The sequence below is a fragment of the Oreochromis aureus genome, linkage group 6, assembly GCF_013358895.1.
Source record: "Oreochromis aureus strain Israel breed Guangdong linkage group 6, ZZ_aureus, whole genome shotgun sequence".
Classification (NCBI taxonomy): domain Eukaryota; kingdom Metazoa; phylum Chordata; class Actinopteri; order Cichliformes; family Cichlidae; genus Oreochromis; species Oreochromis aureus.
In genome coordinates, this window is record NC_052947.1 from 9,668,072 (window position 1) to 9,691,657 (window position 23,586).

At 41.1% G+C, this 23,586-nt stretch overlaps 1 protein-coding gene and 1 non-coding gene across 2 annotated transcripts; one reads left to right on the forward strand and one right to left on the reverse strand.

Annotated features, from left to right (window-relative positions):
• Positions 1–285: 285 nt before the first annotated feature.
• trnav-aac lies at positions 286–358 on the reverse strand. The gene has a single exon. It is a non-coding gene; the product is annotated as a tRNA-Val (tRNA).
• Positions 359–12,164: 11,806 nt separating this feature from the next.
• On the forward strand, positions 12,165–19,408 carry LOC116329142. The gene is made up of 12 exons (XM_039614020.1): positions 12,165–12,338; positions 12,443–12,501; positions 12,973–13,085; positions 13,346–13,556; positions 13,660–13,771; positions 13,880–13,970; positions 14,249–14,333; positions 14,430–14,563; positions 14,705–14,933; positions 17,061–17,145; positions 17,258–17,330; positions 18,561–19,408. The coding sequence occupies exons 3-12, from the start codon at positions 13,083–13,085 to the stop codon at positions 19,305–19,307; spliced, it is 1,770 nt and encodes a 589-aa protein (XP_039469954.1). The 5' UTR covers positions 12,165–12,338; positions 12,443–12,501; positions 12,973–13,082; the 3' UTR covers positions 19,308–19,408.
• Positions 19,409–23,586: the final 4,178 nt, after the last annotated feature.

Here is a 23,586-nt window from a genome sequence, read left to right on the forward strand (position 1 = left end):
CAGCAGGCTCAACTAGCAGGACAAAATAGCATGTAGCACTTGGAGGAGTCATCACAGCCAGTCAGTTCTCAGGAAAATGTAACATCACATAAACATAGAATAGAATAGCTGTTTATTGTCATTGTTACAAAAACAATGAAAGGCAGTTTGGCAACTCTCCATGTGTGTGAAGTACACAATAGCGTAAGTATTTACACAATAACACAGAAAAAGAAAGCTGCAAAGTCGTGGAGAGCGCCGGGCCGCTGCGACTGCTCGCGCTGACAGCTTGAAGTAAAGAAATAATGTTTCCGCCCGGTTTCGAACCAGGGACCTTTCGCGTGTTAGGCGAACGTGATAACCACTACACTACGGAAACTGAGTAAGCGTTTGTCGTCTGCTCAGTTTTCAGCAACTGTGACTGTTATTTTCATGAACGTATTTCCTTTAATTTATTTTCTGTCAATATTTATGCTTGATTAGAAACTCATAGGCAAAAAAATAATGTGACTCTTTCTATAATGTAAAGGCTGCCCTCTCTGCCATCCAACTAGCTGACCTAAGTGACACAAGTAAACTGTGGTAAGATTCCCTACATGCACGAAAGTTTTTGTCAACATACTTATTGAGTGCTTGGTTATAGAAATCCATACCATGAAGCTCCCAGCGCACATTTTTTAAACTTATGTCATTGGCAGAGAAGGTTTGGAGCTGTGCAGAGCCTTGGTGACTTTTACTGCACCCCTACCCAGTTATTATGAAAAAACAGCACAACTGTTTTTGCTTTTTTTTCCCAGATAATACAAAATGATTTGTATGATTTAGATTTATACTTAAGTGGCAGCTATTTACTGACTTTAGAAAGTTATTTTAAGTGATGTCATGTCATGAATAACACAAGCTATTTTCCATGAAAACTAAAAGTGGTGAAATTCTCAAAAAATGAGCGAGAAGTGTATGTAATTTTACATATTTTGTTGTTCCGTGTTTGTGTTTGATGTGTATCCAAAAAACTCACTGCAACACAGTTTTGAAAACACTGGAAAGACCTCAATATTTTTTTTTAACTTTCTATGTAAACAAAAATTCCCACTCAGGCTTTTCAGTGCGAAATTTTGTTTGTGTAGAAAATACCTGTGCCAGTCACTCATTTGTCCTTGTTGCCATCTATTGGTGAACATCACCTTACCACTACATCAGGTGAGTTTTTCGCTGTGCACAGTGACACAAAACTCATTTAACTCGACCTATTTAAAAAAATGCATTTTGATCATGAAGTTTATCGTAATCCTTAAAATATGCAGGGCATCACATTAACCCAGTTACTTATGTCCAGCGTAGCTCTCTTTTTATAAATGTTATTCAAAACGTGGCCAGTTTAATGTCTTAAAATAAAATCACAATAAAACTTCAATTAACTAAAACGCTCCCCGTGATTCAGCACAGAGAAACCTCGTATCTTTCAATAATAAACAGCCGTGGTTGATTTCCTTTTGCAAATGTGCATACTCAGGAGAGACTGAGAAGGTGAGAGGTGATGGGACAGAGGCTCTCCACCCCTGGTGATACACCAGGACTGATTCAGCAGTGTGTGAGGAAGAGGGGGAGAAAGAGGGTTCCAGCAGCTGACAGCTGTTCTCTGTAGTTGAGGAACTGGTGAAAACATTTAAAACAGTTTCTAAAAATTAGCTTCCCATATTTGCAGAAGTATCTCCAACCCAAACTATAACAGCTGCATACAGGAAACCACTCACTGATGTTTATGCTGCAGGACAGGATCTGACAGAGAAAGAAGGAAAATAAACGGAACCACAGACAAGTTTGATAATTCTTTGATTTATCCAGAATATATTTAGTTAAACTGTTGTTTTCATCAAAGTGGGATTGTGCTGGTTTCTGTGGGAAAAGTACGAAGTTTATTTTAAATACAACGTTCAAAGAGCTGTGAAAAGTTGCATATTCATAAAGTGTGTCAGTATTTTATAAGGATGTCATGTTTCTGTATCATATCTGTCCTGTTTGAGCCTCTTACCCAAACATCAGTCTGTTTGGCGCTCCAATATCTTCAACATCTTACGTAAATTATACTGCAGTTTTCTCATGCAATAAAAGAATATTTACTGCATCAGTTTGTCTTCCATTTCATGTGAAACATACAAGGATCAAATCTTTTTAGTTTATTTTAGTTATATGGGATATTGTCCTTAAATATAACTAAAGCTTTCAGACAGTGGTCACTGTGTATGAATATTTCTCTGTTAGTCACAAAGGTATAAATGATACAAAACAGAAATGTATACCTTGAATTTGAACTGAAATACAATATTTGAGACAATTGCATTTTTGTTTCAAAATTTTTGTATATATAGTAAAATCTCAATAATGTAAATCCTATTACATTTGTACCATCGCAATGAAATGAGACTGCTTTCAAGAGCTACACTAGCAAACTAGTTTACTAGCTAAACGTAGCATGATTGTTGGCTAAAGGGACTCAGTGCATGGTTGTGGTGATCTCCCAGATGCATCAAACAATACAATTTTCTCTGTTTACAGTCAAAAAAATAGTATAAAATAAAGATTTTCTCTATTTCCATCGAACATGTCAAACATGGGCTGTCCACCACAGCTGTAGCTGCTTATGCTACGGTTGCTAGGTAACAGAAACTTTTAGTAGCAATTAGTAATAAACCCTATACTATACAGAGGTAAGAGATCACAATCTTCATATCAGTCTCCCAGCAAGAAAACTTATTTCCCAAGCACTTTTTAAAAATAGCCTAATATAACAGAACTTATATTTAAGTTTCAAAAGTTAAAAAAACAAAAAACAAAGAGATGAAATTAAGGTTTGTGTGGCTGTTTAAACAGTTTAAGAACTAATTTTGAAATCATACTACTTTCACTTACCTTCTTTCACAGTCACAGTAACCATGAAACATTTGTAGCAAATAAAGAGTTTCACTTTAACAAGTCTACAAGGTGCCGTTGGTGGCTGACGTGTTAAGTAACTTGATAAAGACTACAAAGGAAACTGAAAAAAATCACATACTCATAGTGGCTGTTGTGGTGTTTCACGGTTCTTCATATGAAATCTCAAAATCTGTGACCGATCATATCACTAAGTTACTGCTGTCAGAAAAAAAAAGTGCGTAGCTTCTTCTGTTCTTTCCTTTGAACTCTCTTTCATATGTCACACTAGATGATAGATGTAAAGAAGTGTTATACAGGGCAAAGGTAAAGCCTGAATTATCTTACAGACATTAAAATGACAGAACACTGAACACATCCGGACTGGTAGGTTCTTAATGTCACTCTTTTTTTAAAATTATATTTTAGTTTAATAGGCAGGTAGAACAGACAGGCAGTCTAAGAGCAAAGTGCTCTGTTAGGGTAGAGGTCTTTAACATAAAACCGTGTATGTGAGGAGAAGAATTTTAAATTATATTCTGGATTTAACAGGGGAGGCAATGAAAAGACCCAATATGGGAGAAATATGCTCTTTTCCTTTTGGTAGTGCCAGAGCCAGCAAGAGAGCTGTGTGTGGCACGGAGTTGGGAGTGTCTGTCACACAGTGGACATCTGTATTTATCTTGTATATTGGTTTAATTCGAATTTTTAAGTGTTTATTTATGAGTGTAGTTTTTATTTGCACGGTTTTATTCTGTTTCTGTTGCATGGACTGGCTGCGCATGGGACAAATTAGCTGATAGGGATCACCTGCTGAGGTATCAGCTGTGTAAAGACCTTTTAAGGCAGGCTAGCTGAGCACTGGGAGGAGAGAGGCCCCAGATATGAGGAGGAATGTGTGAAGGCCAGGTGAAAAGAGGGACCCGATGCCTGATCTGCCTGATTCCTAACCTGGAGTCAAATCGGCCAATGTGACGTGGCGACCCAGTCCTGACAGCAAGGAACGGCGACAGTAGGAGACAAAGCGTGTGATTACAGCAGGGCAGAGGTATACCTCTGCCTGCATTTGTGAGTTGGGTTACCGTGAGCTGGGCTGGGATGTGATGGCCCCAGTGAAGGGACAAGAGGAGGATAGTAGGCTCAACCGGCCGGTCAGCTGCCGGCTCAGCCGCCGCCCAGCAGCCAGCCCTGCAGCCTGCCCAGCCGCCTCCTGATGCTGGGCCAAATGATGCAGGATTGGCGGCGATGTCCGCATGGCAGGCGGCGCCCAGGACGAGCAGCTGGCTATTCTGTGGAAACAAGCAAAGCGGTACACCGTGGTGCTGGAACAGCTAGTGGGGGCCGCGCCTGCACCAGCACGCGTCCTGCCCTGTTGTCAGTGACGCCAACTGGATGGCGGAGGAGAGGATCCGCTGGTTTTCAGGCCACGGTGCTGACATGTCACTGGCGAAGGAGGAGTGGCCAACACAGCTTTTGCCACTGACAGGGGTGTTCAGCCTGCCACCAGCATCCCGGGGGGTGTTCAAGGTCATCTGCTGGTTGGTGTTGTGGATCGCATGGGCCTCTCTCCGGTGGATGTCAGTCAGATGGCAGGGAGAGAATGGCTGTTTGCGTGGGCCAGGCAGCTGGAAGGCAGCTGGCTACGTCCGGGGGCCGTCACCGGAGGAGGCGCATATGCTGAACCTCGTGTTCCTCGAGCAGTTTGTGAAGGAACTGCTCGAGGCCACTGCCCGCTGGGTCTGCTGCCATTGGCCTGTCGACCTCACCGCAGCGGAGGATGTCGGCGGAGGATCACCTGGCCGTCGGACCAGAGGCTGCACGGTGGAGCGTCCAGCCCATGGAACACCAGTTTCAGGTGCCAGCAGCTCGGAAAAGAGGTGGGGTCCCCAGCGGGCCGTAAAGAGTACTGAAATGGAGCCCGACAAAGGGGCTAAACTCAGGTAATTTTCACGGGGAGACAAGGTACTTGTATTACTCCCTTACTCCAGCCTCAAACTACGCGCCAAGTGGCAACGACCCTTTGTCGTCACACTGCATGTGGGGGAAGTTGACTATGAGGTAGTATGGTCGGACAGGGGAGGAGCCACGCAGATTTACCACCTTAACCTCCTTAAAGCCTGGAGGGAGGCTGAAACCGCTTCTCTGGTGAGCCCGGTCAAGGAGAGACATGAATTTAGGGCTGCACAATTAATCGTTAGAAAATCGCGATCTCAATTCATACTTATGTGCGATGTCATTTCCAAATGACAACGATTTAAAAAAAAAAAGATGACGATTGTACCGCATTGTGATCCGGGACATAATCTGCATGAAAACAAGCGCCACTCTTCCTGCTCAACAAATGACAAGGGCGGAGCCGCAGGGAAAAAACAATGGAGAGCACGTGAGAGATGACGAAGCTGTAAAGGCCAAGAAAGTGACAGGAGAAAATCCGTCCCGGTCAACCACCCAAACATCAATAACGGAACCTTATACAGCGCTTCCCCATACCCGTCGAACTCCCGCAGGCACAAAGAAATTACGGAGGCTATCACTTATCACCTGGTTAAAGATATGGCTCCCATGAACACTGTGCAAAATGAGGGATTTAGGAAAATGATCAACACCCTAGACAAACGCTACACAGTGCCGTCCCGCAACTATTTTTCAAATGTTGCACTACCTGCTCTATACACGCAGTGTCGAGCAACGGTGGAAACGGAATTACAAGCAGTACAACATTTTGCGGCAACGACAAAATGTGAGACATTTATTGTTTTTATGTTCAGTCTCAACTGTTATGAAGTTGATGTGCAGTTAATAAGTGCAATAAATATTTATACTGGAAAAGAAAATCGTGAGAGAATCGTGATCTCAATTCTAAGCAAAAAAATTGTGATTCTCATTTTCTGCAAAATCGTGCAGCCCTACATGAGTTTGGGTGGGAGTTGCCAGAGTCCATCATTCCCACCTCCCTCCATTGTGATAACCATATCACATCCCACACAAGCTCAGAGAGCAGATGTTGCTGCTTTACAACAGAGCTTTGCAGGCGCGTTCTCCCCCTGCCCAGTCAAACGTCTCTCATTGAGCATCGTATTGAAATGCGTGACGGTGCGTTGATGGCCCTACAGGTTTCCTGAACATAAAAGACAAATCGTTTAGAAAGACATGGCCAACATGCTGAAAATGGGAGTAATAGAAGAGTCGCACAGCGCCCGGTGTAGTCCCATAGTTCTCGTGGTGATGAAAGATGGTTCTATGCGGTTCTGTGTCGACTATCACAAGGTCGATGAGGTGTCACAGTTTGATGGGTACCCAGTGGAGGTGAGGCGGTTCCTGGGGCTAGACCCTTAACCTATGTCACCCGGAAAGGTGCCCCTGATCTAGGCCAGCGACGGAGCAGTGCCAGGTGGTGTTTGTGCAGCTAAAACAGACTGTCTGTGGGGAGCTGCTGCAGTTCACACCTAACTTTTCCCTCCCTTTTTGTCTGCAGACAGATGACTCAAAGAGGACTGGGGGCCATTTTGTCCCAGGAGGTAGGGGGAGCCGACCGCTCAGTTCTCTACATCAGCCAGAAGCTGATGGATCAGGAGTGCCGGTATAGCACTGTCGAGAAGAAATGTTTGGAGATCCGGTGGCCGGTCGACTCCCTTTGCTACTACCTCCTGGGGCACCCATTCCCCCTCTGCTCAGAGCATGCACCGCTGCATTAAGAGGCTCTAATGCCTGTGTCTCAATCTCGCGGCCCACGTCACCTCTACTTGTGGCACGCATAATGATGTGAAGAAATATTTTTTAAAATAATTATTCAAAAAAAGATTTAATATGATGGCATAGCCCTAAAGAATGTAGTCTCATGGGCAGTGTAGTCCGTGCTGCCGGCAGAATGGACTGCCATACCCGTTATGTCTCTGTGAGCACGAGGGAGGGAGAAAAAGGAGAGTGCAAAAGTACGAGTTGTCACCAGAGATGGGCTAGTAACACAGTAACGCATTACAGGTAACGTGTTACTGTAATCCGATTACTTTTAAAAAAAAGTAATGTGTAAAGTGAGGGATTGCTATTGCAAAAAAGGGTAATTAGATTACAGTTACTTTCCCGTAAGCACGCTGCGTTACTGCGTTACTAAACCATGATTTTGTTTGCAAGAGTGTCTCATGACAATAACGTAACCGAGTGCGACGTTCGTGGCAACAGCTGTGTGCAGTTCAACAATGGATAATATATCGAGCATGTGAGAGAGTATGACCATGCAGCGTTTAAAGCGTGGAAGTACTGACATTACTTTGATTTTGATTCTGTAAAAAGTGACAAAAACATTAGCATCCGCTGTTCACTCTGCGTGGCAAGAAAACTTCTTTTTACAGTGAAAAAAACCCCTAAACGTTTGAGCAAGCACCGAGTACGCTGCCACGGAATGTGAAATTCACAGAGAAACTCCCGGATCCTTCCACTGACATGACTGCTGCAGCACTGGGCAAACCTGTGCCTGCCCTACTCCTGCTAAACAGGTGAAAATAGATTTAAAAGCAACAAGACTGCTGAGTCTTTGATTTTATTTATTTTCTGCTGTGTTTTACTTGCATCTATTTGAAAGAGTGAATGTAAACACAAAAAACAATTTTATTTTATATGCTGGAATATTCAGGAAATAGGTTTAAATGTTAAACATTTCTTCCAGTCAGAGAATGTTGCATATAATTTAATTTTTCCTTGATGCATAAGGTTGAAAGATTAAAACTAATAAAAAGTTTTAAAAAGAGACTTTTTCATTTGGTTACATTTTATATGATGGATTATGCAGAAAAAGTAGAATTGGGCTGAAAGACCTATTGCTTTATTAACTATTCAGGTTTTAAATCATGTTTTTAAAAAGTAACTAAGTAACTAATTACTTTTGAAAATAAGTAATCAGTAAAGTAACAGGATTACTTTTGGGGGAAGTAATCAGTAATTAGTTACCGATTACTTTTTTCAAGTAGCTTGACCAACACTGGTTGTCACCAACCAGAAACGGGAGATGGAAGCATTTAAATATAATAATAACCACTGCAGCCAAAAAGAGAGCCTGATCAGCCCAGTTGCAAGTCAGCTATTAAGACTCGACTGTACACTGTGTTCGTGTTTTCCTCCGAAACAATAAGTACCGTTGGAGCAGCCTTTCAATGCTTCTCTCTGTCTCTCGCTAGCAAAGTTGACCTAGTTTTTGACTACGAGCCCGACACAGAACCCGACGTATTAGCCAGAGGTCCCTCTACTACGGTCTGAGCTGCGGACCTGTGAATGATGTTTTTTTGGTTTGTTTTTTTATCAGTGGAAAGAAATTTGTTTTCTGTGAAGAGAAGAGGGTTAGGATGTGGTTTGAGCTTTTAGTGTGTATTTGTGGTTTTCTTGCTTCTGACTCGGAGAGGCAAAAAGACAGTGATAAGAGAGTGTCATCTTTCTTACATTTTTCTTGTACTGAGTTAGGGGAAGTCCAAAAGTCAGAAAACTTGTCATAAAATTCAGAAGACGACATAGATAAAGAGTACATATGCTTCAAACCTCTGTGAAAATTATGAGAAAGAGTAAGAACACCAAGATACATAAAACAAAAATCATGGTCTCTCATTGTGACACAAAGTCTAAGGAGCTTGGAAAGAAAAGCGTCTCCACTTTAACTTGCTTGAAGACGTTTCACCTCTCATCCAAGAAGCTTCTTCAGTTCTAGGGTCAAATGGTGGAGAGTTCCAGATTTAAGCTCTGTGGGAGTAACCCACCAAGAGGGACAATGGACCCCCTAAAGATCCTCTAATCACATAAGCCAAGGTGTGAAAATGGGTGTAGGTCACAATCAGCCAAGATTTCGGGTGAGCTCATTGTGAAACCTAGCCCCACCCTATCGTGTGATTTCCTGAGGTCAGATGGCCCAGGATGTGAGTGGGCGTTAAGGCGTCTGGGAAGGGATCTCAAAACTGGATTATAGATGGCAGACGGTGTCGTAAACCACCGCCTCTGTTCAAAGATGGTCGCTCACAGTGGACATAGATGGCCTCTTTCACTCCTCTTTCAAACCATCTGTCCTCTCTGTTCAAAATGTGAACGTTGGCATCTTCAAAAGAGTGACCTTTGTCCTTTAGATGCAGATGGACTACTGAGTCTTGTCCCGTGGAGGTGGCTCTTCTATGTTGTGCCATGCGTTTATGAAGTGGCTGTTTGGTCTCTCCGATGTAGAGGTCTGGGCATTCCTCGCTGCACTGTACAGCATACACCACGTTGTTAAGTTTGTGTTTAGGAGTTTTGTCTTTGGGATGAACCAGTTTCTGTCTGAGTGTGTTGCTGGTTTTGAAGTATACTGGGATGTCGTGTTTGGAGAAAACTCTCCTGAGTTTTTCTGATACACTGGCTACATAGGGGATGACAATGTTGTTGCGTTTGTCTTTCTTATCCTCCCTACTTGGTGTCTGATCTTCTTTTCTGTGCATCTTTGCTGACTTGATGAAAGCCCATCTAGGATAACTGCATGTTTTAAGCGCTTCCTTTACATGTGTGTGTTCCTTCTTTTTCCCTTCAGGCTTAGAGGGAACATTCTCTGCTCAGGTCCTGATTACTCCAAGTTTGTGTTCCAGAGGGTGGTGGGAGTCAAAGAGGAGGTACTGGTCCGTGTATTTGGGTGTCATCAGCATATTTCACAAAATTGTTGCTTGGATGGAAAGGCCTGCAATCATATCTATAAAAAGAATAGAGAAGTGGACTCAGCACAGCCCTGGGGTACACCAGTGCTGAGACTCAGTGTTGTGGATTTTATTATGACATATATACCTGTATACACTAGACATGCAATCAATCTTTCATAAATTGTGTGTAATCATATATACTCATATAGACTATGCATACTTACAGCGAAGTGTTTATAGAGTGGAGGCACTGTGTTAAACATTTCCTGTATGTTCAAATCACATGGCCCATATATTTAGGTCATATATATCTCCCACTATATTATTGAAAAAGTTGTGCCACTTGTTGAATGAGCACATGTTGATTAATATCAACGGCCAACTGTGACTAGTCCAACAAAGGGTTAATTCAGCTTGGCACTGCTAAAGCTAGGCAGCTGCATTTAACTGTGCAGCAGAAGCATGCAGCGGTGTTTAACAGGATTGCTTCACAGCGTGTGCCGCCCTTTAAATGGCTGTACAAAAGATGGCTGTAAAGCAAAGGCCTGCAGCCCTTTCTGGGGCTGTAAGATAAAAGCATATGGCCCCTTAAATGGCTGTAACACAAAAGCATGAATGATTGTAAAGCCGAAGTGTACAGCCCTTTTAATATCTATGTAAGACAAAAAACCTGGCCTTTGCAGGGCGTGTACCAGGGATTCTAGTTCTCGCCTCAAACACCAGAAGGCGACCAAGTAAACCCTCACTCAGCATGGATAGCAGTTTATGTCTGGCATGCAGGCCCAACAATATTGTTGAATGGATTAACTGATTAACTGCTTTTCTGCAGACTTTCAGACTCACTTTGGCCATGAAACTGTCAAAGGGACCCAGTGCAATGATGGATGAGAGACTGGTTTGCAAGTTATGGTGTAGGGTCGTGTATATCATAAGTGGAAGACGAAAAGAAAACACAATGGATGAAAGGGAGGGGGGGTCACCGTCCCTATATAAGATGACTCTGATATGCACTGGGACTCTCTCTTTTTTTCCTGCTGCCTGTTTCCTGTCTGTCTTTGTGTGTGTTTTGTGTTTGTGCTTTAAGGCTCTACACCCCGGGGTTGCTTCGCTTTTTGTTTGCTTGCTTTCTATGTGTTATTTCTGCTTTTAAATGTACTGTTCTGCAGTTCATATAACAATGTTTAATGAACCCTGTTCTAAGGATTCTACTCATTTTCCAGAGAATCATTATGAGTGATTTGATTTGAATTGCGTTGGTGGGATAAGGTTATCATATTGGCTTCAAAATTTGCAACCAGACACCAGAGGATATGTGATGACTGACTTTCACTGTCTGTTTACGTCCCGAAAGAAAGCTGTGGATCCATAAACCGATGCCATATGAGTGTTAGCACAGAACCTTGTGAAACCCCATGATGAACTTTTTGTGTTTAAGTTCTATGAAAAAACTGGAATCTGTCTGAAAGGTTTAAATGCAGAGGATTTCAGTACAGGAATAAACAAAGAGCTGCTTCACATCATACACTATGTGACATGTTTCAACCATTGGGTAGATTTGGCAGAGTAAAAGTTCAGCTTCTACACCAACACTGAGGAGCAGCAGTGCATTAATGGTGTCAGGTAGGTTTATGTGGTCAGAACATTTGCATGTGCATAGACCAGGTAACAAGGCAAATATAAGCAGACTCACAACATAATGTACCACAATAAGTTTCTTCCTTCATGTTGAGACTGGCTTCACATCAAATTTATCTTGGCTTGATTGGGTCTCCTTCAATTTTTATGTCTTGTTTTTTTTTTTAATTCTGTACAGTTTCAGAGCTTTTATCTTGTTAAAATACTGAATGCCACGTTGTCACCATGAGCAGCCATGAGCGCAGAGCGTCCCAGTTTGCATGTGAACTTTGATATTTATAACAGTAGATCAGGAAGGAATTGATACTGCTTTCATGCATTTGGACCACCTGTTACAGAAACCATAAAAAACTGCCTGGTTTGAAACATTTTTGTGAGTTGCAGCACACAACTGAAAGCTCCCAAAGCTCATTTTAAGAGGATCAATCAGCATAATGTACCCCATCACATCTTTTATATCAACTTGAAAAGCTTTTAGAACATTTGAGTTCTCAGAAAGATCCACAGTTTTTGTTCTATAGAAGATGTGATCTGAAGATCTTCTTTATGAGTCTGGCTCTATGTTTGGGGCAAAGCTGGAATATGTAATGTGATGTGATATTTATTATGTGAATGAGAATCTAAACCAACTTCAGTACTATGCTGTTTAAACTTAATATGTTTGTATTGAGCGCTATGAAAAAGGTTTGTTTGAAATGTGTTCTTGCAAAGATAAAATGCTTAAAGTCATTTAATGCATAATGTGAACACATTAGGTGAGGATGTGGGTGTTTGTGGGTCAGCTTGCACTTGGCTGCAAAACCACAAAAAGCACAAATCCACACAAACACAGAGTTTAAATGTCAGTGTGGTCCACATGCAAAGGGAGCTACTGCTAATACTTATAAGAAGCGCAGTGTGTGTGTGTGTGTGGTGAAAACTACATCAGGGTGGGGGAATTGACAGGCTGTACTAAAGTCAAGGAAGATGAAAAACTGACGCAACAACCCAGAACAACCACCTTCCACCTGATACTGCATCTTAAAGTTATCAGCTCAGAGTTATACAGACAGGTTCACTGCAGTTACTATTATATGCAACAGTTTATAAGTTGAAGAATCGGATTAGATGAAACTAAAGGGTTAAAATACTTCAACTGAAATACTCAGAAGTTCAAATGTTCGTCAGAAGAGCACTGTGGGTTGTGATCAAAAGATTTTTCACCCTTTTTTTTGTCTTGTCAGTTTAGTTGGTTACATTTGATACATAAAGTAATACCCTCATGTGATGCTCTTTGACAGGATATCCGGTGAAATTAAGTCAGCAGTTGGAAGCAGATCAGTTGCAGCTCAGCCAGCAGGTAAGTGACTGACTGAAGTCTTTCAATGGACAGCGTCTGTGCTTTAATGTACAGGTATTATTAGTTTTATAAGAGAATTGTATTATTACAATTACAATATTAAAAATGTTTTACTGAATTTTGTTCAGTTTAACATTGAGTGAAAATTGCTTTTGTGTAACAAAACATCCAGGAGATCAGGTTGTTGTTATTTATGTATCAGTTTTATTTGATTTGCCATGGTGGAGCAGATCAAATGAAGGTGAACACAAACCGAGCAGCCAACAGTTTGCGAGGCTGTGGTCGAGATGCATGTCTGAAAGAAAAGCTCACAAATGCAACAGCAATGGAAACATTAATTTTTGCAACACTTCATGTAAATTATGATTTCAGTTCAATTTCATTTTATGTAGATGTCTCCAAACCACAATAACAGTAGCTGAACAGCACTTTGTATTGTACAGTAATGGTTAGTTATTGGCCCTCTGACAGATTGCTGACTTGTCCAGGGTGCACCTTACCCCTCGACCTGTGCAAGCTGAGATAGACTCTAGCTTTCACCGCTGCGATGCTAAATTGGTGAAGTAGAAGAAAATGGATGAATGGTAAGTTTAAGTGCTCCTTAGTATACACAGTAGGAGTCTGGATTACATCATCACTGCTTTTAGTTTTACAAACTGAGGCAGGATCTGAAACACTTGTATTTCTGTTGTTTCGTCCTCTGTTTATTCTGTTTATCTGCAGCCAACTGTTTTTTTTTTCTATGTGAGTTGATGTCTGACTGTTTAGAGAAATAAAACTCAGTAACGTCTCTAATCATGTTACTAACATGGTAACATTTTATTTTATGTGTTTACCTTTGCAGGATGACAAGAATAAGAAAGCAGTCAGTCAATACCTAAAGCAACTACAGTCCTTCAAATCTTCCAGTCACAGTCACGAGTCACCATCCCAGCAGCCTCTAAGAAAGAAAACTGTCGACTTAATGGAGAGAAATAAGAAAACCCTTTCCCTGTTTATTCTGCTGCCTGTGCTGCTGCTCTGCAGAAGTGATGAGTGTCCCAGCCTGCCACAGAGTTAGTCTTTAATCCTCTTGATTTAGATTTAACTGATTTTAAGATCTGTTGTTTGACATATTTACTCATTTTCATTCCATCTCTCCTGTTTTAATTCTCACAGATCTCACTTGCTACACTGACTTCAATAAAATCATCACATGTTTGTGGAACAGCAGAAACGTGTCTGATGACACTGCATGCACGATAGATGCTCAATATAAATCTCGACGCCTGTAAGGAGCTCAGTCACAAAGAGAAAAGCTCAACACATAAAACTCAAAATACATAACTCACACCTGTCATCATGTGCACCAAAAAGAGATTAATACTGTTTTTCTCAGTTCTTACAGCGCTTCCTGTGTCCTAAAGTCTGTTGACGTCTCCAGACCAGCCCTGAAGAAGTGCTCCCTGATCTTTGAAAGAACATACACTGTGAGTGTGTGAACAAATCAAATTATTGTAGCGCCACCGAGATAAAATCATATATCCTATATCTCAGTTTGTAGTTTAATTAGAAGTCAGAACTAATATTCTACAGAAAGTAGAAAGTAATGTTCTCGGGGCAGTCATTGACTCCTTCCAAATAGTTAGTTTTTCTGTCGTTACAAAAAAATCAAGCTTTTGTTAAGCCCCCTTTGAAGTTTGCCAAACAGGAACTTCTGTAATAAATGTTTTCTAACAGTAAATATTTGACAAACATTTTTTTTCAGTTTCTGTCTTTCCATGAGTTGTCCCTCAATCTGAACTGCAACCAAATGAAGAGTGTAATTACTTCCTTCAAGCCATCCTGTCATAGTGAGTGTAATCTACAGTATAATATATTTGCTCTTTGTGATTTACAGTGTGAGCTATTCATGGTGACCTAAAACAACTGTGTGTGTGATCTTGCAGTAAAGGTGAATCCTCCTGCAGAGCCAAAAGTTTACTTCACCTCTGTTTCCTGGTTGTCCCAAGTCCACAACCATGAAAGGATCAGTTCATACAGAAGTGAACTGCAGTGGAAGAAGCAGGATCAGTCATGGAGTGTAAGTTTAGATTTTGTGACACAATGTGAACAAGTTTAAGTGTAAAGTGATTTTAAAAGTGCACATTTAAATGACAACCCTGTGGCTGTGTGAATCCAAGCAAGATTCATTCTCAACCCCGCGCTGCTTTCTGTGTGTCAGGATCCTGCTGTGCGCAAAAAACGTGGCATTCAGTGCAATGAAGAGGAGGAGTGCAAGATACAGCCGGGGTGCAAGGCAGAGCTGGAGCAAGATTTGCTGATACAAGGCGAGAGGTACGAGGCACGAGTTCGTGTGCGGTCTATTTTTCAGAACCGCGAGGGAGCCTGGAGTGACTGGAGCCCCACTGCATCATGGGAGTCACAAATAGGGAAAATAAAACCAACATCAGGTACATTTATCTTAACATGTTTTGTTTAATATAACATACTAATGTCAAAACCTTTCCATTTCATTCATACTGAGCATGAGTACGAGCAAAAAAATTGCTCGTACTCATGCTGCCCCGACATCATGCCAGCACATATTGGGAATGTCATAGGCACCGATCGGTTTTCTATCGCCCATTTGCTGGGAGTAAGGGCGCCTCCGCTTATGAGGTGCGCCTGCTGCTTGCGGCACAGGGAGGAGAGGGCGGAGCGGCGGGGGATTCTCTGGCTGGCTGGAGCAGCAAAAATTACCAACTCGCAAAATAAAACAAAATAAAAACAAACCAACAAACACGAAAACACCAGAAATTATGATACAGACTTATAATTTGCACCGATGTTTTTTCAAAATTCTATACGCGAAAAGTGAGCGCGAGAGCCCTCGGTGAGCCTGCTCGCTGCTGAAGTCAAAGTAAACTTTATTGTCATCTCCGCTACAGGCACAGATAGTGGTAGGAAAAGTAAAGTTCTCTACCTGCTGATTCAAATATGTGATTCATGGTCAAACCCTTTTTAAAGCTGCGTATATTGCATTATATAGTGATTATTCACACAGCTCTGTTGGTGCCTGTCTGGTTGCTTGAATAAAATATTTAATCTAATTTTGATCATTGTTCAACTATCGGGGGGGCAGAGGGGGTGTTCGCCCAGGGCGCCAAACAGGCTAGGACCGCCACTGGCTATGCCTGTAACACTCTGCCTGTTGCCTTCATATTAAATAATTTTTTGAACAATTTTTAAAAACATTTCGTCAAGTCATTATGCGGGCCGCAAGTAGGGATGACATGGGCCGCCAGATTGAGACACAGACATTAGAGCCTCTTAGTGCGTGTTTTGTTTGGGTTTCCATCGGCGTGGAGTTACCAAAAATAGAGAGGGAACAGCCTATCATATAAAACATGAAAAGACCACCGTGTAATCCCTTAATTTCAACAAAATAAACTCTATTCTGAATACCACCTTTTTAAATGGTAACTATAACTATACAGTTACTCATATTTTGTATTTTAAATACGTAACGGCGGTACATGAAGACAAACAGAAGAAAGACCCAGAAGCAAACAGCAACTGAAGGAGGCTGCAGTAAAGGAAAGATGTCATGGTTGGCTGTGTGGCAGGCAGGCAAGCAGGAGTGGTGGATCCAAAATGCAGGACTCAGACACGGAAGTACAACTTAAAGTGCAGCTTTATTGCTGGGAAAAACCTCGTACTAACTAAACTCACCAAAAGACAAACAAAAGTCTGAACAGAGGAACTGAAACACTGGAAAATAAATACTAAACCTGAGCAGGTGACTAAACACTAGAAACACAGAAGCAGAACACACAGCTTGTTGAGGGTACAACGCAACACTTACTCAGAGAAACACAGGGTTTAAATACACTGGGAAGTAACGAGGGGAATGAGACACAGAAGGAGAGCACAGCTGGGGGAAATCAGAACTGACGAGACAAGGAAGCGTAAATTGAACACATTTACATGAGACACGGACCTTCAAAGTAAAACAGGAAGTATAACACAGAGATGCGAACTTGACACGGTGGAGACAGCAACTAAGAAACACAGAGACATAACCAGTAAGGCAGAGGACTCGATGAACCAAAAGACACAGAGGGAAACTCAAACATGCAGACACAGACTTACACAGAACAGAGGGGACACAGAGAGACATGAAGGGCAAGGGATCAAAACTAGAAACCATAGAATAAATCACACAAGTACAATAATACAAAAATCACAAAGAATTAAAAACGCTGGGTCAGGAGACCCAGGACCCTGAAAAAAGAAATGGCATTTTGAAGGTTTCTGACTTCAGACAGTCACATACAAAGGATTCGCACTCATGGATTAGTAATAATAATTAAATCAAGGGCATAAGTGAAAATGTCTGTATTTTTGTATTCCATGCACTTCATGCAAAATGTATCCTTATTCTGAATAATAAATCACAGTCACATCTTGATTTCTATTCAAATTCACTGTATCGGCCTGCAGAGACAAACCTGTGTGTGTCTCATGGACTTGGCTGTTTGACCCAGTTTTCTCATGTTTCTGAGCCACTGTGACCTATTCTGTCCCGTATTTTTCAGGTATTACGTTTGTTGTGCCTGTAACGATAGTCGGTGTGGTGGTGTTGCTGGCAGGCCTGCTCTTAAGCACTCACAAAACCACCCGGTACGTGCACACAGACACAAGTTTCTATAGCAAATAATATTATTATACCTTCTTCTAATTTGATTCACTTAAGTTATTTTCTGGCAACTCTGGTTAATTTTTATTTTTTTAGGGTTTACATAGTAAAGAAAATCAAAGGTCGACCCATACCAGACCCAGGAAAATCCTTCCTGCGAGAAATCCAGGTAAGCGTATGAACCACAGATATTTCCTCTGTTATAACACATGCATTAGATAATACTGTGGCCACTTCAGGGCAGTAAACATAGCATTTATGAAATACTGTGGTGAATTTGTTTGCAGTAAATTAAATTATTACCAGATATTCAAAGTTCAGTTTTAACCACTTTTAAGTCTAATAGTGACTCTTCTTTAGGTTAGGGCAGCAGTCCCCAACTTTTTTTTGCGCCACCGACCGGTTTAATGTCAGACAATATTTTCAGGGACCGGCCTTTAAGGTGTCAAGGATAAACACAAAAAAATTAAATGATATGACCTGGTGGTATTTTGTAAATATAATAATAAACGCACATTCACTGTGTAATTGTGTAACTTGATTAGCGGTGTCCGCCAGAAATGCGCCAACAACATTGAGAGTAACATCCTCTCTGCCCCTTAATGCGCTCTGGTTGCTATGGTAACGTGTAAATGTTTCTTTCAAAATAAGACACAACTACAACACAGGAAAAGACTCGGGGAAACCGAGTTAACGACAAAAACCCTGAAAACCATAAATTTCACACCCGAGCATCAACTCTTACCGGACCGGTACCGGTTCGTGGCCCGAGGGTTGGAGACCACTGGGTTAGGGTTAAGAGTAGAGTGCCTCATCACAGTGTTAAAATCAGATGCTGGATAAGTTCATGGGAAAGTCTGTTATACAATGATTTGATTTCAGTTCAGTGCAGTTTTATTCATGCAGCACCACTTAACAACAACAGTCACTTCACAATATTTTCTGTTAACCTGTTGCCTGCTGGGAACAAGGCTCACTGTAAAGCCACAGAGGTAGACTGCATCAAGGTCTAATTTTCATGTCTAAAAATATTCATTTAAAAACACTCTGTAAAGTAGCAGGAAGCTACAGAGAGTTTAAGGAGTCTAAAAGCAAAAATAAGCTAATGTAGCTTAAAAAGCAGACCAACACAACATGTACCATAAAAAGACAGAGCATTGCAGACAGATGTGAACTCTGTGGGAGGTGTAACCAGACAGACATAGTGACTCACTGATCCAGCCACAGACTTAAGACCTTTATGATCCAAGCAATTCAAATTCAGTAAAGTATGAGTGAAGCGCCCCAAACACCTGATGCTCACCTATTTAATTGATTCCATTAAACTGCAGATTGAATATTTTATATATTTCAAATCTTTCTAATCTCTTCTTCTGTTCTGTGACTTTCTCTCCTCCAGAGTGGGTTCACCAGTGAATACTTTCACTCCTTCTTGAAACCAGTGGAAATGATCACTGTAGAATTAACCTCGCCTGTGGATGCTGTTGTGGCCTACAAGCCAGATGAAAAGATGGTGTTGAACAAAGGCAGCTATGACTCCACCAGCTCCAGCTTCTCTAACCCAAGTTACTCTGAGCTTTGTAGCCCTCCTCCTATTTCCTCACTCACTGCTGGGAATCTGAAGCCCTGTGCGGCTGACACGCCTTATGGCCCTGTTGGTGCTCAGGGTGAAGGAAAAAGCACAGAACAGAAAAGCGATGAAGCGAGAGAGAAAGAAAAGGAGACGTTAATGTTGCTGCTCAAAGGCAGCAGTAACAGTGAGCCAGTGCAGGTGATTTCAGACTATGAGAAAACTGAGAGGCTCGACAATGATCGATTTACGCTCCAGAGTCTAGATTCAGGCATGTGCAGTTGTGAAGAGGTCAGTGAAGAGAGCATGGAGGCAGATAGCATCAATATGACTGATAGCCATGATGAGGAACCTGAGGGTGAGGAAGAAAAGGAGGGAGGGAATGAACAAAAGGCAGATTTTCAGAGGCTGTTTGGAAGCAGTGGAGGTGTGTTTGGCAAGTTTATTCAGGTTTGTTCTGATTATGAGCAAGTGGAGAAACAGCAGGCTGACAGCCCGGAGCTTCCCAGCTTGGATTCAGGTGTTAGCAGTAGTGGAGAGGAGACAGGTCACATGACACCAGTGTTGCCAACTTAGCGACTTTGTCGCTATATTTAGCGAGTTTTCAGACCCCCTAGCGACTTTTTTTCTTTAAAAAGTCGCTAAAAAAAGACGTGAAAGCGCGTATCGCTTTTACTCTCAACAAGCAGCGGGTGCTGTAACACAGTCAGTTCTTCTTTTACTCTTATGCTGTTTTGTGGATCACAAGGTTTAAAACTACTTATAAACACACACACACGAAGTAACTCCACCAGAGTGCCTATTTCGGATCACTTTTGCCAGTCCAAGCCCGGGTAAAGGAGCAGGGTTGGAATTGTGACATTAAAAAAAACAATAATTGCTAAAAGAAATTTAATTTGTAGTTCTAAATAAACTAAATGCATTTAGGACGTTTTTTACTCACTTTATGTCTCTTCCACGGTGTTATTTCTCTCTCCAACAACATAAGTTACAATTATATTATCATGATCAATTATGCAAATTAGGTGATGACGTCATTTAGCGACTTCTAGCGACTTTTAGGACAACCAATAGTGATTTTCCTTACTGAGGAGTTGGCAACACTGCATGACACAGGGGTTTGCTCTGACGTCAGCAGGCATGTCGGTGGAGCCCTCTGGTGATGGATATATGCCAGTGAAACAGGAGGAGGGCTGAGAGCAGACAGCAGGCTCAACTAGCAGGACAAAATAGCATGTAGCACTTGGAGGAGTCATCACAGCCAGTCAGTTCTCAGGAAAATGTAACATCACATAAATCTTTATCCACTTCACGCTGTTTAGTAATGGTGGTGGTGATATTCAATGTATTTTATATTTTAAATGCATTTTCTTTTATTTTCATAGTTATACAAAATTATGTTTCATATATCAGAACTGTGCACTATAACCTTGCTTTTAAAAGTGAATTATTACATCAGATATTTCTACTTTCAAAAAAGAAATGCATTATCTAATGAAAAACTAAACTCAAATTAATAATAATGTGGTTATAATAATAAAAGTGTTTGCGTTTATATTGTGTTTTTAGTGAGCTCATCTAAACGGCATGTAGCTTATTGTACTGAAATAAATGTTGGTAAAGGAATGTAAGTTCCAGATAGCTGAGATAGTTGTGTTTTCTGTATAGTGTGTGAACTGATGTCATTTAGAGGGTATCATGATAATCACATATTAACTATAATCAGGATATTTGAAAATCAAATGTCTAGATATAGACTGGTATAGATATGTCTTGTGAAAAATGTGATATTGTGACAGCCCCAAGGACAACAGTACGGTATTAACAGAGCTGTGTCTGTCGCCATCATCTGTCCCGTGTCAAATAAATATCAACATTTCTAACTTACATTTGAACGGCAGCTAACATAAACTTTACTTCATAACATTACTGACCTATATAAGAGCTTGCATTTGTTTTTTGTTTTTTTAAGAATTTTACTCTTAAATTAAATTTAAATATACATAGTCATCATCTTTAACACAAAGTTGTTCCTGTGTTTTCTCTGGGTTTTGAAAGGGTGGCCATGCCCACTCTGATGCATCGATGTCGGGAGAACCGCCTCTTCCTCGTCCCTGTCGTTTGTCCAGGGTTGGGCGAGGCGACAGGGCTCCACAATGACACTGGCACATATGATGCGTCATCAAGCCAGTTTCCAAACGTGGATGAATCTTGGGAGTCAGAATATTGGCCAGAGTCACTGCGCCAGCTGCCGCAGAGTTTTGCAGCGGTCATGTCGGTACGTGGTTCCGTCGCTCTGACGTCTGTTTCAGAAGAAGTGATGAAAGATTTAATTTTTTCTTGGAGAAAAAAATGTTGTCGCGCGTCTAATGAAATGTATACGAACCCTTTCAACAAACATACTCAGGTTTAAAATTTGGGCACAGGATAGAGGGCTTTTGCATTTTATTGGCAGTAATAAAGCGCTGTTACTCAGACGTCACATTCACACCGCCCTTTTTTTCCCGATGTTGAACAGTGACCACTGTGAAAAGTTCTAATGTACATAAAGTTTGTCTTTTCCTCTATCTAGTTGTTTTTTTTAATAACAACTTGATAGTTGAACAATGATCAAAATTAGATTAAATATTTTATTCAAGAAACCAGACAGGCACCAACAGAGCCGTGTGAATAATCACTATATGATGCAATATACGCAGCTTTAAAAAGGGTTTGACCATGAATCACATATTTGAATCAGCAGGTAGAGAACTTTACTTTTCCTACCACTATCTGTGCCTGATATTGACATCCCCCGTTACCACCGGCTGTCAGTGACGCTTGTCTCTCTCATGAACTAGCAAAAGTGCCAAATACAGAGGTTAAGAGCACGCCTGAGGGGGTGATTGGGGGTAAAGGGAGGTTGGGGGGGCAAAAACAGTCCCATTATATCACTACTATCCAGTGATGGGAATAACGGCGTTACTTTTTTCAGTAACGAGCAGAGATGGGCAGTAACGCGTTACTTGTTACGCGTTACTGTAATCTGATTACTTTTTTCAAGTAACGAGTAATGTAAGGGATTACTATTGCAAAAACGGTAATTAGATTACCGTTACTTTCACGTAGGAATGCTGCGTTACTGCGTTACTAAAACCGTGATTTTTTTGCGAGAACGTCTCATGACAGTGACGTAAGCGTGTGCCACGTTCATGACAACAGCTGTGTGCAGATCATAATATATGGAGTGCGGGACAGAGTGTAGCATGCAGCGTTTAAAGCGTGGAAGTACTGACCTTATTTTGAGTTTGATTCCATAAAAAGTGACAAAAACATTAGCGTCCGTTGTGCGTGGGAAGAAAACTTCTTTTTACAGCGAAAAAAACCCCTAAACTTCCAAGCAAGCAGCGAGTGTATTATGACATAATGTGAAATTCACAGAGAAACTCGCGGATTCTTCCACTGACCGCTGCGGCACACCTGCACCAGGGTAAACCTCCGCCTACCCCACTCCTGCTTTACAGGTGAAAATAGAGCAACAGGACCGCTAGTCTTTGATTTTATTTATTTTCTGCTGCGTTTCACTTGCATCTATTTGAAAGAGTGAGTGTAAACACAAAAAATTATTTTATTTTATGTGCTGGAATGTGCAGAAAATAGGTTTAAATGTTAAACAAATTTCTTCCAGTCAGAGAATGTTGCATATAATTAAGTTTTTGCTTGATGCATAAAGTTAAAAGATTTAAAGTTTAAAGTTTTAAAAAGAGACTTTTCCATTTGATTATATTTTGTATGATGAATTATGCAGAAAAAGTAGAATTGGGCTGAAAGATCTATCGCTTTATCACCTATTCAGGTTGTAAATCGTGTTTTTAAAAAGTAACTAAGTAACTAAGTAATTAATTACTTTTGAAAATAAGTAATTAGTAAAGTAACGGGATTACTTTTGGGGAGAAGTAATCAGTAATTAGTAACTGATTACTTTTTTCAAGTAACTTGACCAACACTGGTAACGAGTAGTCTAACTAATTACTATTCCTATCGTTACAACGCCATTACAGTTACTAAGAAGAAAACGCGGTCCGTTACTATTTTTCAGCAAACAGACGGTTGAAGCTGTGTTCAGTTTACCGCATCTTATATCAGCTGCAGGAAGTAGCTGTAAGTAATCTGGAGACTACAGCTTTAAGCAGCTGCGTGCTCCCGCGGATGGTAATCACGATCACTATCTAGCACAACACCTGGAGCTCAGGGGGCAAAACAATCACATGAGTGCTGCTGTTTGACTGAGGAAGAATAAAGTAGTCGTGGTAAGTCAATCACATGACCACTTAAAGACAAAGCAACAAGGTGATATATACCAGTTTTTAAATTGTGTTGATAAACAATATATACGCGTGTTTTTCCTCAATAGTTTCGTCACGTTTACTGTCTAAGGACAGCACAGCAAGCACTCTCTGCTTATGAGCAAAAAAACCAAAACAAAACAAAAACAGGGGAAGTTTTAGGAGTGACGGCGAGAGAGAGAGAGCGAGTTTTGAGATGTGAGAGATTTGTGACGTTTAGCATGTTTGGGGTGTGTAGTCAATGTGCTGTCTTGTGTAGTTAGTGTGTAGTGTTGTGGATAGTTTTGTGTTGTGTGTCAGAACAATGAGGCGACTGCTGTCTCCAGGTAGAAACAGAAGTGATACACCTGCTGCTGTCAGACCTGCAGGTATCAGGCTGTGATGTTCTCCTTTATAGTGGACAGAAATTATTTTTTTGGAGTGGCACAAATAATTTGTGTGGCATCTTATTGAAGAGCAGCTGATTGTTCTGTAAATAGTTTGAAATGGTTATTTAAAAAATCAAGGTAAAAGGTAAATCTGTCATGTCT